General features: G+C 40.9%; 1 protein-coding gene across 1 annotated transcript; it reads right to left on the reverse strand.

The window, feature by feature from the left end:
- Window positions 1–699: 699 nt before the first annotated feature.
- Window positions 700–8,673, reverse strand: PRDM13 (PR/SET domain 13). Its single transcript, XM_031968791.1, has 4 exons — window positions 8,533–8,673; window positions 6,406–6,537; window positions 6,125–6,245; window positions 700–2,546 (listed from the first exon to the last, which is right to left on the reverse strand). Exons 1-4 carry the CDS (start codon window positions 8,671–8,673, stop codon window positions 700–702), a joined length of 2,241 nt encoding a protein of 746 aa, XP_031824651.1.
- Window positions 8,674–20,613: the final 11,940 nt, after the last annotated feature.

The following is a 20,613-nucleotide window of genomic DNA, read 5'->3' on the forward strand; positions in this document are numbered from 1 at the left end:
GCTTTTGATATTTTTTACATTTGTTACTCAAATATTATTTTGTCATAAATAATTACAACTTGGTCAAATCATATATCTGTTATCTAGATATATTCAGTGCTGCAGTGTTTATTTTTAGACAGGAGTGCGCACACAGGAAGTAGAAATAAAGTGTTTCGATCCTAAGTCTGCAGAATTATAACTACCGTTTCAGGAGAATGAGATGCTCTTGTGAAATACACAAAAAAAATTAGTTGTTTCAAAAGGCACAATTTCCTCTACACAAAAGTACATTTTTTCAGAAAAAAAAAAATACGTAGCAGTAAAAATATTGGCGGCAACGTAGCCCATGCAACACAGGGCTTTATCCGATTTTTGCCTCTAGACAGGTGAATACTTTGGAGGGCCAGGTGGGATGCCTTACCAGAACATCTAACGGGCAGAAGAGTGTGGGCAATGTGCCCCTCTAGTTTGTTCCAGCGGTTTGGCATTGGTTCTATTTTATGTGAGCTGGCCTTTACCTAACCTTCTGCCCTGGCACTTTGCTAAGAACCAGAGAAACCTTACATTGTTCCAAATTTGATGCAGGAAATTCAAGAAGGATTATCCTCTTAGACCACATTTCTCTTCTACCGCGTGATTCCCCTTTCCATCAAGGATGGGCTCTACACCCTCCCTTCCCTTGTTTCTTTTCTCCGAGCTTCCCTCTTAGAGAACAGGTTACAAATCTCGGTCCCTACTGCCCCCTGTTTCCTGATCGCTCTGATCGTCTGTGAAACAGACGTCCACGTCGCTGTCGTTGTCGCTTTTGGGGTCCCCAGGCTCTGGTGGGTAGCCCTGGGCACAGCCCTGTTCTTCATTCGCCTTGGCGTGGACGCTCTGACCCGGGTGGCGGGACTTGACGTGTCTCTCTAAGTCCCGGCGCCGAACCAGCACCTTGCCGCAGAACTCGCAGCGGTACGGAGTGTTACCTTCTGCGTGCAACCTGATGTGCTTGTTAAGGTTGCTAGGATCGCCGAAGGGCCGCAAGCATACTTTGCACTTGAGAGGCTTGTAGCCTGTGTGTGTCCGCATGTGGATCTTGAGCCCGTATTTGCGGGAGTATAACTTGCCGCAGTACAGACATAAGTGGCCTGTCTTCGGCTTCCCGCCCACCCCGGGACCTCCACCCCCGCCACTGCCTCCCCCACCTCCCCCGCCTCCGCCCGGGACCCCGATGGGCTGCAGCGCCCCGTCCAAACGACCGCGACTTTTCTCGGAGGCAATCTCGGACAGCTGCTGTGTATGCATGGCGATCTCTCGGTCGATGCTAGCCAGAGAGCCCAGCTCGCTAGGATTCAGAGCCGCAGCAGCAGCAGCAGCAGCCGCGGCCGCAGCCGCAGCCGCCGCGGGTCCACTGAAGTAAGACACAGACTCGGGGTACTTGAGCAGGCTACCAAAGTGCAGCTTGAGAGGATAGTAGGCGGCGGCAGCAGCCGCGGCCGTAGGAGAACCGTACAACAGCTCCCCATTGTAAACTGTGAAGGCCGGCATGACTGCCGGGAGGTGGCTGCATTCCCCGGGATAGGACTTGAGTCCCCCAGCATCAAAAGGAGGGAGCGAAAAGCGCTCCAAATGCAACCCCGCGGCCTGGGGTACCTGAGAGTAGCGGCCACTAGGAAGCCCGCCAGCGGGCAGGGCCCGCTCCACGTGCTTGAACGCCGACGCCTCCTCCAGGTGGCCAGAGAAAAGCGGGAAGCCCCGAAGAGCTCCGGCGCAGGGCAGCACGGGAGGAGGGGGAGGTGGGGGTGCAGGAGGAGGGTGCTGTGAGGGGCCATCTCCCGAGTGCAGGCACTTGGCGTGGTGATGGCTGTGGTGGTGGTGGTGGTGGTGAAGACCCCCTCCGCCGCTCGCCATCAAGGGTTCGTGCCCAGGACGGCCACCGAGCTTAACCCCGCCCAAGAGCTTGCCAAAACCCAGGCCACCTCCGGTCTTTCCAGAACCTGCCCCGCCGTCCTCCCGGTAGGAGTCGCCGCTGTGGGCCGCCACCGCAGCAGCAGCAGCCTTGGCTAGACCAGTGGGCTTGAAGGCAGAGCGAGCCCCGGGATAGAAAGCCAGGCCGCCTGACCCGGACTGGGAACTGCCTACCATGCCAAGAAAATGGCCATGCCCCCTGCCTGGACCCACACTCATGTCCAAGGCGCGCTCCTGCTCCTCTCGGCCGAACACGCCTGCCTTCTTGGTCGAAACCCCTAGCTTGCCAGGGGGCGGCGGTGAGGTGGACGAGGTCACCTCACGCTTAATCCCCTCGCGCGCCCCACAGGCCTGGTAGGGAGGTGGTGGGCCTTGCGAATGATTTCGCAGAGGGGTGATTGGGGCAGCTCCAGCGAGCTCTGGAGCTGCAGGTTTCGGGGAGTTGCGGAAGCCGTCGAGGGCCGGGGCAGCCGATGGACGCCCCACGTGTTCGTGTGGCAGGAAGGGGCGACCCCCGCCGCCACTGAGCACACAATGAAAATGCAGGTGTGCCTTGAGACTGTTGGGGTACCGAAAAGTCCTCCAGCAATACCAGCAGATGTAGCGCTCCTCCCCTACGAGAGAAAAATAGGGCAGCAGGTGAAGAGACAGGAGGATGTGAGAGAGGTAAAGAGGAGAGTGACACACTTTACTTATATAGGGAAGATACTTGGATGGATCACTCTTCAAATTACCGAAGTCTATACGCCTGCCTATCTGCAAATTTCTTGTATACCCAGGAGAAATAAAGATCTGAGGAAACCTTAAACAATATATCTCCCATCCTCTCATCCGAACTCGAGCCCTTCTATAGCCCTGGGGCTGTCGACCTAACTCTGTCCTGCTCTCACCTCCTGGGAATCGATGAAGGGAACTGAGCTAGACTGGGCTGATCTGAATATGGACTAGGATAGTGCTGAGTTGATCCCGCCTGTGTTTGGAAAGAACAGCTGTTCCCTTAAATCATGTGTCGAAGCTTGTGGTGTGCTCTGGCCCATCTGTTGACGTTTGCAGAATAGGTGGCGTATGTCAAGGAGTTTGGATAAACTGAACAAAAGCCAATCTAATAGTCGTGAGCTCCTCATTACCAGGCGAGACAATATCCTGTATGTATGGGCCATATGTAATCATTCCTTTTCATTGGACAATGTCTTTTGTGTTCACCACCCACCCATTCCTGTCCCTCCCAGCCTTAAACACTTTGCCTGAGGTTTTCCTGGAGCGTGACAAACCGAAAGGACCACGTAGGGACTATGATCTGCTATTCTTCAAAATTGTTTCTGGGGTTTTTCCCCCCTCCTTTGCCCCCTTTTAATTTTATGGAAGAAAGATGTCAAAGTAGACTGACCAAAGATTTCATTGTATTCTCATAAGTCTTGCTTTTATATCGAAGTAACTATTTCAGACACTTTAGCGTTAAGGAATCAATAAAAGCTTGGGGAAAAGCTTTCGTTATCATTCCAAAGAAAAATGTGGTTGATCCCGCCAAAGTGTACACATTTTAGAAGTGAATTGTTTTCTTAATCAATACCATTGAAATTTTAATAGTATATTTTGAGCCACAACACAAATAATAAATTGAAAAATCAAACGCAGTATAGTCTTCATGCCACCTCCAGTTTTTTAAAATAAAATATCAAATATTCAAAGATTATTTCCCCCGAAGATGTCATTTTCTCCTGTGCTCAGTAAAGAAAGCTTTCTTTTGAATAGGCTCACTCAATTAATAATTCTACAGACTTATAAGGATGAAGTGAATCAGCCTAAAAAGCAAGTTATTTGAGAAAGAAATAAGCATAATTCGCATCAGGCTTAGCCACTTCAAAAAAAAAAAAAAAGTTGTTATCCTTACATTTTATTTTTAAAAATCCAAATATTCATATATATATATATTCAGTTGTAGCATTCCAAATGTCATCCTCAAAGCAAATACTACTTCCAAAAATATTGAAAGGTACCATCCTCTGTCATAGGCATCACTGATTTAAACAGGTGGTGATGGATAACCTAGATTAAAGCCAAAATGCAGGGCCAGGATTTATTCCATCTGGGTGGAAGAATTAGAGGGGCCTAAAAGGAAATGCCCAAATAACTTTGTTCTAGAGCAGCTCAAACTAATCTTCCTGACACATTCCACACCCAGGTAAACTAAGTGAAACAGATATAAGTATAGATATACATATGTGTGTGTAGGTAAGTATATCAGAAAATGATCTGGGCTTTGTTAACCTAATATTTTGATATGAAATTGCCTGACACTTCCTAGATTTAGAATTTTTTTTCAAGTGAGGATATTTTAAAGTCTTTGTTAAATAATTCAACAACTTAGCAAGTCCCAAACTTAGCATTGTTTTCACAGAAAGTCAAAATTATATTGTCTCACTGTTGTTTTGAATCCTGCCCAAATTAACAAAATGCATAACAATGAAAGGTTTTCCTTCTATGATCTATTCAGCCTGATGTCAATGTTTTATTTTCAATTTTGAATATCGAAAATAACATGTTTAATGCTGAAAAAGACTCCTCTGCCATTACCTCAAATGCCTTAGAATAGTTTCCTGAGAGCTTACCCATGGGCAAAATATAATAAATGTACTTAACATGTGATTTTTGTCTTGTTTTCTTTCTGGGTCCCTTATACTGTAAAGGTTTCTCTGTAACAGGGAAAAGTTGGTATTCTGAATAAAATATCAATGACTACTTAAGATTTTCAGTTCCTCAAAAAGATTATTGAAAATTGTGACTGCTATTTTCCCCTTATTCTCAGATGCTCAGTCAGTGAAAGGAGACAGAATACATTAAGATCACTATTCTAAAATTTGTTCCTGTGACCACTGATTATCCCTAGAAAAAAGAGTCTGAGGTTTTTAGATTAATGTGTCAAAAGGAGAGTTTGTACACATAGGCAGAAAAAAAAAAGTAGTGAAATGAGCAAGTACAGTATTAGGCAAGTTTAGGCAGGAGCATTCATTCTGCTGCCTCATTTTCAACACATAGTCCCAAATTTGTATTAATTTCTTCAAATCTTTAAGATCTACTTTCAGAAATGAAATGACTGAGATGATATGCTAAAAAGAAATATAGTTGTCTATCCTGATTTAATAACATCCCTCCTACTTTTTAATATGCGTTTTTATGTTTCTTACTGATTTCAAATAGCCCAAAGCAACTGACATATATAGAAAATCGATGGAACCTTGGGGTATTGATGGTGCGGCCTAGTGACTTAAAGAGTCCGACTCCACTCCACTCCTCAATTCCTCCTTCACTGAGGAAGTATTCTTCACTTTTCTTCTAGTGAAGTGAAAACCGTTTCGTCTTTAGTTACTGCATCCTAATTTGCATAAATAGGCTGTTGGTTTTGGAAGGGGTCAAATAAATCTAAGTAGAAACTGGGAAAAGTCCCAAATTCAATTTAAATAGGGAGGAGGAAGAATGAATAAATACAGTTTAAGTGTGGGGGAACCTGAAGGAGCCGCCAACTAGCCGAGTGGAAACTACCGTAATGTTCCTAAAATGGAGTAGAGCTGAATTACCCATCTCTGTGCTGCAGTAGTATATTTCCGTCAATTAGAAGGATCTCTGTTTTTGTCATACTCCTAATTCGAGGCCTAATTACTGTGTTATATTTTCTTTATAGTGTTTTCTATACTTGTTAGTGAGTTAAAAAAAAAAGATCAAGAATAATTTTCTCCCAAGGTGAATCATTAGAATTATTAATAAAAATTTGCAGATGGGAAATTTGCGTTAAAGGTAAACCTAAGCCAATCTCGCTTTTACAGCTGTAGAAACTGAGGCTGGAGGGATAACATGGCTTCCACCAAATCTCATACCTAGGTATTGGCAGAGGCAAGACTTTCAGAAATCAGATCTCCTGACAGCCTATCTGAATGTGAGGAAGTGGAATGCTGGACAGTAATTTCTAGATGACAAATTAAGTCGTAGTCCTCTGCCGCCAGTGGAATCTAATAACATTGCAGACAGTGATTTTAAAAACTAATTTATCCTTTTATAAGTATCTGGAAAAACTGCAATATTTTTTCCTCCTCAATCTTAGAGAAAGTGAGTGGGCCATAAACAGGTGACTATAAACCCTATTCCTTGATTGCTATCATCGGCCCCCTACTGCCTCCCCCACCCAAGTAGTTAGTACCTTTCTCATCATGCGTAGGAGTTGCTGTGGTGGGGATGTCGAACCATTGAGCCAAGGAGTTAGAATACCACACTGTCAGCTCCTCACCTGGCTGGACATCTCGAAGTGCCCTATAGAAGATCTGTTAGAGAAGGGATTTTAAACAGCGTCATTTTACGTGCAATTAATGAAAACATAACTAAGATTTAAAAAAAAAAAAAAGTGGCTGAGCTTTCAAAGAAAGTTTGCAGAATGAGAGGGTTGAAGGGAGTTTGTCCGAGGAAAGAGGTGAGACCACATACTTGTCCTCCTGGTAAATCCGCAATAGCTTCCAGAGTCTGTTCTTGAGTGTTTCTGGCCGCTCGGATTAACCCTATCCACTCCAGAGGGGATCCTCCAGATTCATCTACTAACTCTCCTCTCACCATTCGCACCTGCCAACAAGAAATAGTCATTTCCTCTCACTATGAAAGCCAAAGCCAAAGAAAATTAACATCTTGTTTCCATCCCACCTGCATTCTAAAAAGCGAATGAGTTTCTTAATCGTTTAACTTCTACGGGTTTGGGGAGGAAGAGGATCATAAAAGAGTAGTAGAGAAAGGAAAAAATGATGTCAGAATTCTTAGGGCACGTCTAACCTTGGAGAATATAGTTGTTCATTTCAACAATTTGATTAAGTTTCTGCAGCAGAATTCTCTCTGGAGAGTATGGGTTGCTTTTTTTTTTTCACCCATTCCCACCTCCCCGCACCTCGCACCTAGTTTTGCTTAACTTTTGAGTTTTGGACTACACTGAAGAAAAGCATTGGCTGCGTCAGAGCCCTTTACGGATCTAGATTTCTCCTGTGGGGAGAATAAGGCTTCCTCCCAGACCCCTGAATCTCCCATATCTTAATCTATTTCATCCTTACAAAGAGAAAGAGGTATCAGATCGTTTAAGGATGGTGCAATAAAAGTCATTCAAACAAAGCAGCCTAAAGAGAGACGCCAATAGCTCCAGATGAGAACTGAATTTGAGAGGCCTGGTAGGACGTTTAAAGGTAATTAAAAGGCATTTTCCAAGGAAAAGCATGGTGTGAATTCTGTTTTGCCTTTGGCTGGAGAGTAGAGAGTATTATGTTAGAGACAAACTGAAGAAGTAAAATTGAGAGGATGCGATTATGGCAATTGCTGAAGAAGATTCACAAATTGTTTCCCCTTCTTCCCGGTTTTAAACTCTTCCAATTTCATCAAATGTTCTTTGGACATCTAAAGAGGACCTTTCTCCTAGACCCTTGCTCTTCTAGGGTGACATTGTATCCTTTTTTTAAAGGTACTCTCCATTGTTGGACTCTATTGGTCAGGTGTGCCTGCATTAAGTTTGAAATGTTCTCCCAGATGCTAACGATTTTCCTAACCCTCCAACCTCTTATTCCTGGGTGGGCTTGTCATATACAGTGCTCCATCACTAGGATATTCATCAGTTCCTCCGGTCTCTGCACTGAGCTCCAGAACTGACGATTTCTCTAAAGCTGGGACTTCGATGGGAATCAATGACCCACCCTAAGATAGTTCACTGCTCACTCAAGCAGCATCTAGGACAAGACTTTGATGGACGGTGTCATTTTGACCCCTACAATGGAAGTAGTCTCTCTCTCTCTCTCTCTCTCTCTCTCTCTCTCTCTCTCTCTCTCTCTCTCTTTCCCTCTCTCCCTCCCTCCCCCTTTCCCATTCATTATTGTTTTACCCTTCACTTAAAAAAAATTATTATTGTTATCTAATGAACTGGGGATACGCGGTGGTACCTGAAACAATATAATTTTTTTAAACTTCCAAATAGGATATTTTCACAATGATTACAGACCAATACATCCCTCAGCTCGGAAAGGTATAGTGTTATAGTACTTTCTTTCATTTCATTGCCCTACTAGAGTTCGCGGAGGAGTAAAAAGTGACAGGAGTATTGTTTGCTGCCCCGATGTGGGATCGGCCCCCCACACTAGCCCCGGGACTTCCTTTCTCTTCCATCAGGGAACAAGGAGATTCGTTCACCTAGCCAAATGCCATCACCACCACCCCAAACCACAACCCGAGTGACCTATAAGGTTCAGCACTAAGGCAATCTAAAAAGGGAAGTTTGGGACCTGGGTTCGGAGAACACTTTCTAAAGGTCAACTAGAATCCCAACTTCCTGCTACTGTTCAGCCTTATGCCACCCACCCCCTCCTACAACACCAGCCCACCTCTCCACTCCTGCTTTCCTTTAATTAGATTGGCTCGAGAATGGAATTTCTCCTAAAAGAGCACCCAGGGAAAAAATAAACTCTCTTCCTCTCTTTAGCTTTCCTCCCTTCCTCATCCCCGCCCCGGGATGGGAGAATTGTGTGCAACTAGGAAAGGAGAAGGTTGTCGGGGCAGAGGCAGAAGAAGGGGGCAGAGGACAGAAAATACCTTTTTCTTGGGTCCTGGCTCCCTGCGGTCTGACAAGTATTTGCCCAGTTTGAAGATGCCGGGCACAGGACCCAAGCGCAGCCCGGCTGGGATGCAGCTCTCTGCGCTCACGCTGATGGCGGCAGCCCTGTTTGTGTGCATCGCTGCCTCTGGGTACAAGCAATCAGGAGCCCAAACTACTTAACAGGGTTGGAGTGACAGAAACAAGCCAGGGAGAAGGATGAACCCAGGCGTATCTCCGCCCGCAGAGTGACGCGGCTTGTGGATGCACGCCGGCTTTTCAATTGGACCAGGAGCTCCCCTTTTGGCACGCTGAGGCTCTAGGGCGCAGAGTTTGGTGAGAGAGTTGAGCTCTTAGAGCAGCTGCAGAGTTCCATCCAAGAGGGTCACATGGAGTCTTTCCCTCACCCCCCTGCATAATCAAGTCCTCTGAATGGCTAACAAACAATGGTCCAGGCGACCTTCCCATTCCTAAAAATCCAATTTGTCAAGGGCAAAGAAAAGGCGCTGGTGAATCAAAGGTCTGGCGGGACCATTAATCCTCAGCATGGGGTATTGTCCCCGAGACAGTTACGATATTTTAAGTGACAAATCCACTGTATAATTTCTCCATAAATTTTACTTCCTTTTATTGTTCCCCGACAAACCAGTTTTGGAAAATAAGTGACTACTTTAAGTCTACTTGGCTGATTCTTTTGAGGCTGAGTATACTTCAAAGATTTTTAATTCTCTTCCCTTGGCTTTATTGTAAAGGAGATTAAACAAAGAGATGGAGAATGTTTTGAGGACTTGTTAACTTCTATTGATTCCTGGCGTGTGCCATACAGAAATTGGGCAGGTACTTGATGGGAAAACACCAGAAAATACCTACACTTTTTAAATAACGACCATATTACCATTTCAGTAGATTGGTTTCAGGCCAGTAATCTATTTATAACCGCTTTATTCTTCCTTCTGCTCCCATTTTGCCCAAAATATGAAGCATTTGGAGGCCTTTTAAAAGACAAGAGGTTAGCTATACATCATTGCACTTCTGAACACAGAGGGTATGACTTTATTTGGCTTAGTGGGAAACCCAGCTGGAGAGTCACATAGAGTACTAGATAAACAAACCTCCCAGGCTACGGGATAATTCGGGGTCCAGGACCCAGTGGAGTCCCAGAAAGTAAAATTTGTGGATCTAGTTATAGTTCTTGCCCAAAACACCTTCCCTCAGATGCCAATCCACCCGAATTCCTGTATTTATAGAAATACTTTAAAATAGAAGTCCATCAATAAATCTAGATTGCCCTGATATAAACCGATTTTTACTAAAATCGAATTTGTCATAAGCAGGAAGAGAGATAGTAAATATTGATCAATAGCACAAGGAAAGCCATTTTGATAACCAATTGTTCTAGTTAAAGACTGGATAAAAAAAATATATCGCATCTAAAAAGTAATTCTTAGATGTCTTCTATTTTCTCTCTTGAATCCAGCCTTCATTTAAAATTTAAAAACTTAATTGCCTGAAGACCATTTCCTCAGATGTTCTGAAAATTTTTGGGGAGAGTAAATGTAGTCCCTCTACTTCCCTACTTCTATTATTTACTTGATGTGGGGAGCCGGCACTAATCTACAGCCACATAAGGCCAACCTTGAATAGGTTGAATCTCCTAATCACATTATACCAAAGACTTCCTGAATAGGAATCTCCTAATCACATCCTAACTTTGAATAGGCAGATATCTAGGCATCCCCTAATCACATCATAGAGCTTCCTGCCACCAGAAACATCTGAGCAGCTCATCCTTGGGCGGGATACCAACCCTTTGTCTAGGACCCCCACCCTGTACTGCGTTTGAACAACCCTGCCTTCTTTTCTACCGCTATATATATCTGTACTATTGCACCCATTAAAATGAGGCTTGATCAGATGGATTTGTCTTGCCTCCATTTTGCGCGTCCTCTCTCTCTTGCCCTTATCTCTTTTCTTCCAGGGTCCACACACTCTGCCTCGCAGGCCGAGGCAACTTGAGTCATTGCTTCTAGAAACACCAGCTTTGGAAGATTGATTGCTCTGTATGGGATCAGGTATATCTCATTAGGATTCATCTTCCAAAGAAAGACGGTTGGTAGAAAAGGGGCATTTTTCCGAAGAGAGTTTAGGACTTTTTTCTACCAGTGTTGATAGTTGTTAGGCTGTGGGTTCTTTGTGAGTGATATAACACCAAGGATGATGTTCTTTGTCATTCTTTGACAAAAAAAAAGGAGAGGAGGAGACTAAAAGGCATCAATGGTTTTCTCTTTTTTAGAATTAAAAGTACCATATCTTCAGCATCTACAAATTGATAAATCTGTAGGTAAATGTCTATTGATAATGACTTGTGCTAAACTTCTGGAGTTTTTCCTACCTTCTTAGATCTATTCATCAAGCTAGTTGTCATTAGATTAAAATGACCAGTGTAGTATTCTGAAGATACAAAGATTATGGAATATGACATTTGAACCTATTTGGGCAAGATACGGTCACTTGGGCAAATGTCTTTACCGATTCTCCAGTGCTATGGGTCAAGAACCAGACTGTCCTGCTTGTTACTTTCATTAAAGTTCTTTGGAGCTGCCTAAATCTCTGTGGCCCACCGCCTAGAGATGGACTACAGCCGGTAAAGCTGAACGCAAAACTGCACCTACTTTGCTTGGGAAAAGTCTTCTTGGCAAATTGAAGGGTAGCAGGAGGGAGATGTAGAGGGAAGAAGATGGAGAATACAGGTGGCCCGGCACAGCCCAGTTACTTTTGCTCTAACCACAGCATCAGTACAGAACCCACACCTGATTTAGGGACTATGTCAACAAATGATTCTATTTCTTGGTCATCATCAATGGGATTAAAAATAATTTTTTCACCCCCAAACTCTACTGTTCTGGTCAGTCTTGGCTGGACTGCTGTGGGGGAGGAAGATGGCTCCTTTGATCAAACTCATGAATGGTAAAAGAAAAAGGGGTGGGGGTGGGGAGGGAGGGAAGAACCAAGAAGTAGAGAGCAATAAATTTAAGCCATGAACATGTCCCTATAACCTCTGGCCTGGCGACTCTAGGATGACACCCAGTTTAAATTACCAGAGCGGCTGAAGGAAGGGGGAGAGAGACCCTACTGCTTGGTTTGGGGAGTCTCCCTATCCCCTCCTTAATGAGTCAAAAAGCGTGAACGACACGCGAACAATTTTATCAATAGGACCATGTAAAGGCCGACTGTGAGGAAAGTTATTTATTAATATAGCCAATTGTGGCTGGTTCCCATCCCCCGAGAAAAGAAAGGCCCTGCTCTAGAAGCATTCACACCAGCTCGCCAATTTTTATTCTGTCCTGTGGCTCAAAGTTGAAGTTCTCCAAGTGAAATAAATTGCCCACAAAAGAGGAAAGGAACACATTTTCTTTTATTTTTCCTTCCCTAAAAAGCAAGGGTGAAACCAATCTAATGTGCCCACTGGAGCAAGATGCGGCATGAAAGGCTGGGTGTTAAAAGTAAAAGCAGTCTGTGGAGCAAATGGGATGGAAAATTAAATGAAATTAAATAGCTTGAACGACCGTATTGTCCCTTATTAAAAAGACACATTAATTACATGGTTTCAGCCTTATTCAAAGACAATGTTTAGACTCAATCAAAACATTCCACTATCGCTTTTTATAGACTTAAGCTGGGCTTCCCGAAGTACCATTAAAGCGAAATCACTTTTGCGGCTCAGCTTCGATGAAAGATATTTTACAAGCCAGCCCTTATTTATGCCCAGCGTTGAACTGCCCATGCCCCGGAGGAACACTCTGGCACAGTGTTCTTTTTGATTTAACAGGTTGCCCCATAATGAGGCATGAATGTTAAGGAACAACAGTCATCCAAAGAGGCACAGTTGCAGGGAGCAATGTCCCACCAGGGAGCTCCATTCAGCTCCTCAAACTGCTCCAGCCCCGAGAAGGTTCAACATTACATTCAAATCAGCATGAATGCCTGTAGACAGGGCCAACTGCATTGTGCCCGGGAGAAGCGCAGGAACAAAACGCGGCCGGCCTCTAGGCGTTTCACCAAGCTAGATCCACGCACTAGAGCGAACTCGGTAACTCTCACGCCTGACCTTAGGATCCTCTGAGGAGGTTTAAAAAAAAAAAAAAAAAAAAAGACCCAAAAGCTTCAAGGGATCTTTCAGGTCGAAGTGCCTCAAACAGAGGAGGCTTCCTTTGGAACGATTTTTACTTCTTTGGGGATAGAATCATCGAGCTACCCACCCTCCCACCTGAAGCTCCCTCCAAAGACAATGGGCTCTACTTGTTATTGAGCAAATGACCAAAAAGTCGTTGGGTAATCCAGATAGTCTCTGAGTCACTTGGAGGGGAAGCCATCATTCCCCCCGAGCTTTCAGGCCCTTTTCCAGGCTTCGAACTGGAAAGAAAGAAGGCAGATGGTGAGGACCGCGGGCCTGTAGAGTCTTTCCATTCGGAAAGGGCAATGGTTTTGCTAGACGATCTGTTCTGAAGCTTCGTTTCCATAACATATTTGGGACGGACTCTAAAATGGCCTGAACTCAGTAAGTTTAGAAGCGGAAAGTAACCTTTTCCTCACGGAGTGTCACTTTTCTTGGAACCTGACTCTTCTGAGCTGCCCGGGTGTGGATTGTCCTGGAACCCGAGCCCAGTCCGGCTCCAAGGGTCCGGGCTTTCCCCGACCAGCTGCGCGGCTCAGACGAGATGTGGGTGGGTTATTAAGGCTGTTTCTGAATAGCCACGCCGCTTCTATGGGAATCCCACCAGATGACAACACCTCAATTTGGACATTTTATTCTTAATTGCAAGACTCCTTCGTGAGCTGACGGCTAGAATTGGGGGGGGGGGGGGGGGGGGGGGGGGGGGGGGGGGGGGAGGAGCGGAGAGAGGCGGAAGAAGTAGAGGAGGACCCGGGCATATCCCAGACTAGGTTTTAAAAGGGGAGAGAGGCGTCCATTGGAAGCGGCTCTATAAAGTATTCAGAGCCTCTATAAAGTTGCCTTTTAACCGGATTCCCTCAACGTATTTCTTGGTTCTTTCGGTTGACATGATGCAAATAAAAGTCAGTGAGCTTGTCGCTGAATTGAAATGTTTCGGTGTACCTTATAAATTCATACCTTTTCTCCCCGGATCGCCTCAGAATGAGCCCCTCACTCAATTCGATTTTCCTTGCTGCTGGGCACATTTAGCCAAGACTCTATTTGTGAAGTTCATTTCTAGGCAAATGTATTCAAGGGCTGATTGGGATGAATAGGACCGTGTGTCAGCCGCCCCTAATTGGGATTAAAGCACTTAGGACCATATGCAGAGAGTGACAGAAATTCTCAGGTTTCATTGTATTCAGACTTCCACCCGTTTGGACACTCCTCCCAGAAAAGAGATTTATAAAGATTTCTGAGAGAAACTGAGGAAAGAAAAGAGGAATGGAAAATAAGCGGGCTAATGTGTCTCTGTGGGACTGCAGGACAGCAAGTGGTCATGACAGCTTCTGAGAAAGGATTATTAGAAAGAAAGATGCTAGGGAATAATTGAATTCTGGTGGGGGGAACAAGTCTGAGCTCTTTTGGAACAAACTCCCTAAGGTTAAAAAAAAAAATAATTGAAATAAAGATGTTCTCGGATTCCCAGATTTTCTCGTTTTTAAGCCTTTGGGTGTTTGGTTTTTTTAAATCTCCTTGTATTCAAAGAATGTGCCCCAAGAATGTATCCCAATCTCAGCTCAGCACTAGGTATTGTAACAATTTGGTACTTAAACTGTCCAAATACTCCATAAAGATAAAGCCTAATTCTCTACTTCTTTCCCTCTCTTTTTTTGAATATAGAAAATTTCACACCCTACAAAAAGGATGGAGATCTAGGATATAAATGTGGGGAAAGTATGAAATATGTTAAAATAATAGATAACAGAGAACATGCACTGTCCCTTGCTCTGTATATGTAAATAATAGCCTCTCCCAAAATCTTCACACAGAAGTGATAGGTAGCATATAAATGAAAAGGTAATCCTAGTTGACAAGAACTAAAAACTAAAGGACAGTAAAACTAGACCATGGCCCTTGTTTAAAATTTAATATGATGACAGTCTAATTTAATCCATAAAGAAATAAAGGGGAAAGATGGCATACTAATAATGGACAATAAATTATATAGATATTTAAATATTTTTAAACAGAGAACAATATCTATATATGAAACTATTTGGATGTTTCTATGCAACGAATTCACAAAAAGTTGGAAGAAGAGAAAAATAAAAGGAAAGAGGGAAAACATTATTGGTCACCAACAGACAATGCCTGATTTTTGCAACCAGTTCCACACAGGCTTTGGCAACTCCTCTGACTTAGTTTCTCTGAAGGATTTATAGCAATCATATTTCACGTTACCTTCTGACTACTTCTCATATGACCCATGGTAGTAGTTTTGTCAATTGAACTATTTCAATTCTTTACATTTCTTCTCCCAGAAAGAATGGTACAAGAAGCAGAATTCCCTGTGTCTGTAGATAGCTTTGTTTAAAAAAAAAAAAAAATTATTTTAAAATTACAATTTATAGTCCTACACCAAGAAAAATTTCACAAAATTTTAAGTCATTTATAAGTTATAAAATTTAGATGAAATTTCATTTAGCAGTATTTACTCATCATTCATTCATTCATAGAACAATTGTCATTTAAAATATCTATGACAGAGCCTAAAAATAACTTTTTTTTAAAATAACTTCTTACGTAATTTAATCCAATTCAAAGAGAGCCATATTTCATCCTTGTCAGGGTCAGTTGGCTGTGAAACAGGTACTCTTATATTGTTTATTAAAGCAAAATCAAAGACACATTGCTATTTTCACACTAGGAAGAGTACAGCTTCATATTCCAGTATGTATTTTCAAGGTGAAAGTGACTGATCAAAACATTCAACTTTTCTAATGTCAACATAAGGCTCTTTTGTAGTCTTAGTATACCATGAACTAGATTCTGGACCTTGTCTCTGCTTCCTAACTTCTCTGGTATCCTTCAACTATTGGTTAAAATTCTATTTTCTGTCAAGAAGCCCCTTCTAATTTCTCTTAATGGTAATAGCTTTCCTCTGAGATTATCATATAGAGACATAGAAATAGATATCAATATATTTTGTTCCTTTATAGTTGTTTTCATGTTTGCAAATGAGATTTGAGATCTTTGAGGTCAGGGGTTGTTGTTATTTTAACTTTTATCCCCACAACTTAACACAGTATCTAGCACAGCATAGGCATGTTTAGTTTAGTTTAATAATAACATTTTATTATTATTTTAATAATGTTTAGTTTAGGCTTGATGTAAATAAAAGCTTCCTAATAGTTAAAACTGGAATTTCCAAAAATGGAATTGGCTGTTTTAAGATTTATTGGATTTCTCTTCACTTGAAGTCTAAGACCAGATGACCAATGTCAGGGGAGTTGATTTGGCTCAAATCACTTTGCTTTAATAGGCCTCAGTTTCCTTATCAGTAAAATAAGGGGATGGACTCTGAACCCTTCCTAATCAATTAATTAAGCACTTATTACATTTTGCTTACTGTGTTTTCTTCCTTCTATCAAAGGCTCTACTTAAACCTTAGCCCTCTTCATCTTCTTCAATCAGACCTCTCAATAAATGTGGTTATTATGTGGTCACTTAATGACTGATTAGACTAACTCTTGGTCATGGAGGTTTGGATAACTTATCTGTAATAGCAGATGAACATTCCCTTCAAGAAATACCCATCAGTACTCCTCTAAATATTTGTTTTTATAAATCCTCCACTCTACCATACAATATAAGTTGTTATGGTTGAGGTATGATAAAGGAAAATACCAATTTGGGAGATTCTTCCTTCTCTCCCAAACCACAAATAAAATAATACATTTGGATGAAGTATTTATCTGTAAAACTATGATTTGGTTGACAACACACTTGGTACAATCCTAAAAACGGTTTCATCTTATTAAGATAAGAAATTTTGCCAGGGATATACAGAATCATACCACTTACTATCTGTGTGATCTTAGGTAAGTTACTCAATCTTTCTTAGTCTTGATTTTTTTCTACTGAAAAATGAGGGGATCACAATATATATGACTTTTAAGGTCACTTCTAGCTCTAAATCTATGATCCTATGATTTTATATTCATATAAACCAAAGGGTTCACCCCACAAGTGAGGTTAAGACTAATTAAAAGCCTGAAAAAATCTCAAAGATCCAGAAGTGGGGAAGAGGAATAACACTGCCTCTTTATCAATTAAAACACCACAAAGTTTAAGGCAGAAATCAAAAAGCAAGGTTCAGAAATAGCACCCTACTAATGTTAAGAACAAAATATAAAATAACAGACAATAAACCACTTTGCCTCTGTTACTTCTTGACTTCTATAAAAGTTGTATATATTTCTCTATATTTTATATAGATCTATATATCGCTATATAAATATATATATATATTTATATATTTCTCTATGAACAGAAAGTACAGTTGCAGCTCTGCTCCTTGCATTAAATCCTCTTTGGAGAATAAAGAGTGATCACATTGATATCATGCTGTGTGTCTTTAGAATTTTTACATCAAATAAGACATTCCTATTCAAGACGTAGGAATTAGGAGAGGTGGGAAGAGGGACGAGTTACTTCAAATTGCAGGTGACTATTAAGGGGATAGATTGAAGCCCTCACAAAAGATCTAATAAAGAAAGATCAGGAAAAAACTAGTGCCAGATCATGCAAGAAGAATATGTCAGAGCTCATGAAATAGTCTCCATATTAAATGATGTACATTCATGAAAAATGGTTGCTATGTCATTAATCTAATAGATGCCAACCCTTCTGATACACTAATGCTTATGCCAATTAGGGTATGAATTACTGACTAATGAGTTCAACCCCATTTTACACCAAGAGGTTGACTTTTGAAATGATTGCTAAGTAGAATGTCTCTAGACAAGAATATCTCTAGAATAGAATATCTATACTAGAATATCTCTAGCAGAATGCACCCAACCCACCAAGGATACTTTTGTTGTTAACTGTTTAACAACCACATCTCCAAGGGGTATTTCCCTTATACATAATACATTTTTTTTTAGGTTTAATCTGCATTAGTAATATAATCCCTATTACATTATTAAAACCAGATAATCAAAATAACAATAAATCAAATCCTAACTTGTAGCATTTGCTAATTTCCAAGAATTAAATGTTAACACTGAAAATTTAACAATTAATTCTTATGAGCTGCTTCAAGCTAATTTCATCACACCCCTGCCTTTGCCCTTATTCTCTCAACCCAAAGAACATATCTGCTATCTGGTAGAAGACATGGTACTAACAACTATAAGTACTTACATCTATGAGACAGTTTTCTACTACCTGGGGAGCAATTTAGTAAGATTATGCAAATAAAAACTCAAATAGTCACAAAGTCACAGAAGGCAACATATTAAAAGAAATGAGTTACCTATCCAATCAACAATTGGCACTGAGGGAACAAAATACAGTAGAGGTAAATGATAAATGGGATCCTTTTGTATAGCCCTTCAGTAAGAACCTGATAACACACTCTGAGATTAAGGCATCATTCAACACTGGACATGAAAATTTAAAAATTCCATAGTTTATGTCATAGAAATGGTAAAATTGGCACAGGAAATCAAACAGTAAGATGGAATAGAATGGTTCTTAGAACCCAACCCATGGATTCTTGAAATGGGTCCACAGAAGGTGCAATTAGGGAAAGGAAAATTGTAATGTTCATTACAAATGTAATGTTCATTAAAAAACATTACTTGCTCATTACAAAAAATTCTTTCTTGCTCAATGAAAATCATAATAAAGAAAAGAAGTTTTAGATAACTGATATTTATATATTTGCTGTATATAAAATGCATGAGAAATATGGCACACTCCTCAAGACCACCCACAAGGCAGGCCAATCCTGTCCCTATCAATAATGCCAAAATTTCCTGAATTTTACAAGTATAGATACCATCTCATCTTCTTACCAAAAGGGAAGGATTCTTATCTCACACCAGGTACATTGGTGTCTAGTTTAGGAATATAACTTATAAAGGCCTGGAATATATGTGACTTTTTCAAGCAACAGAAGAATGCAAATCTTTGTGATTATAGTTAAATAAGAAGAAATGTACATAATCAAGCAAAATAAATCCCATATTGGCAATGTAAAAATGTATGTGACCAACTACCAATAGAAAATAAGATTACTATTCCCTACTTAAAGCCTTTCAAATTTGTCCAAAAAGCCTCCTGGTCTATAGGGCACTTTTTTTTCCATCTTAGAATAAAACAAAATAGACATTCTCTCTTATGCAAAAGAATGTTGGCTTCCTCTTTGTTTTAAGATCAAATATAAACACTTCTATTTGGTATTACAACCTACTTTCTAACCTTAGTATGTAATACTCCCCTTTACAAACTCTGTGGTCCAGACAAATTGACCTTCTTGTTCACATAGAGCATAGAGCACTCTAGCTCCAGACTCTATCATCCTGGACAGGCTGTCTCCCACTTCTTCTCTTCACCTTGACCTCTTAGAATCCCTAGTATCCTTCAAAGCTCAGTTTGAGTGCCACTTTCTGCTTGAGACTTTTCAGATCCACAGGAATGTAGGCTTATTCCAAGAAAAAAAATGTATTTATTTTGCATATATTTAAGGACATGTCTTCCCCAATAAAATGGAAACTTCTCCAGGGCAGTAACTATTTCTTATTCACTGTGCCTAATACAGTGCCAGGACCTTAATAAATACTTTTTTAAATTGATTAATGGATGGAGGGGAGGGGGAAAACCTATAGAAAGACTTCAAAGAATCTAAAGCATTGTGATACTCACTATGGTTATTTAATAATATGATCTTCATGGGTGAAAATGGGAATTCAGCTATTAAAATGTCTTCATTATATGAGGCATCTAAAAATTTTTTTTAAATTAATTAATGTCAAGCACTATGGAGGAATAAATAGCAAGTTTATTAAATGGGGACTGTTTAAACTTCTTTTGCTGATATTATCTAAATTAAGAGGGTAGTCAGGTGGTGAAATGATCAGCTCTGAAACCAGGACTTAAATTAAAATCCCATTTCAGATACTTACTAGCTATGTGACCCTGGGCAAGTCACTTAACCTTGTTTGCTTCAATTAAGCTGAAAAAAGAAATAACAACGCACTTCAATATCTTTGCCAAGAAAACACCAAATGGGATCACAGAAAGTTAGATATAACTGAAACTCAACAACAACAATGAAATATTAATTAGCATTTTTGCCTGTATTAAAGCTATTGTCTAGTATTTATGTGTAAATGAGGATTTTGAGGGGGTTTTGGGCAGCAGCTCGTTAGCTCACTGCATAGAGCACTGGCCCTAGAATCAGGAGAACCTGAGTTCAAATTTGACCTCAGACAATTAATACAAAGTCATCTATAAACAAGGACAATGGGAAAATCATCTTTAGGAAAGCTCATTTCCCTTTGTCCTTCTCAATGAATAGCCTTCATGATAATAGCAAATACAGTTGGAGAATAGATATTACCCTATTTTATACCTAACTTGATATAAGTAATCAGATAATCATCAAAGTTATTTCTATTGTTACATTTTTCAAAGAATATTGAATGATTTTGACATGTGGCAAGATTTTACTTTTGTATTTTATAGCAGGGATTAACTACTTAATCTTCTGAGCACTAAAAAAAATCAACTTATGATAATGTTATTCATTTTTATAATAGAAGCATTTGCTGAATTTTTTTGTATTTTTCTAAGTCTCTGTGAAATCTTTAAATTGTCACAAATGTTAATTTCTTTCTTTTGGTAAGTAAGCAGAGTGGTAATAATTATCATTAGCATTGACTGTAGAGTCTAGCCATGTGCCAGGAATCATATACCATGAATTGTATGTGGTTTCTAACACCCAGACTCATAAGTAAGGTCAGATAAGTGGCTTACCGTATCTTTGTAACCTGTTCTTGACAATTAGACCACTGACACTTTTGCTATCAAATCAGTAGGCATAAAAAAGACAGGAAAATAAAGAGATAATAGT

Source organism: Sarcophilus harrisii, chromosome 4 (assembly GCF_902635505.1).
Source record: "Sarcophilus harrisii chromosome 4, mSarHar1.11, whole genome shotgun sequence".
Classification (NCBI taxonomy): domain Eukaryota; kingdom Metazoa; phylum Chordata; class Mammalia; order Dasyuromorphia; family Dasyuridae; genus Sarcophilus; species Sarcophilus harrisii.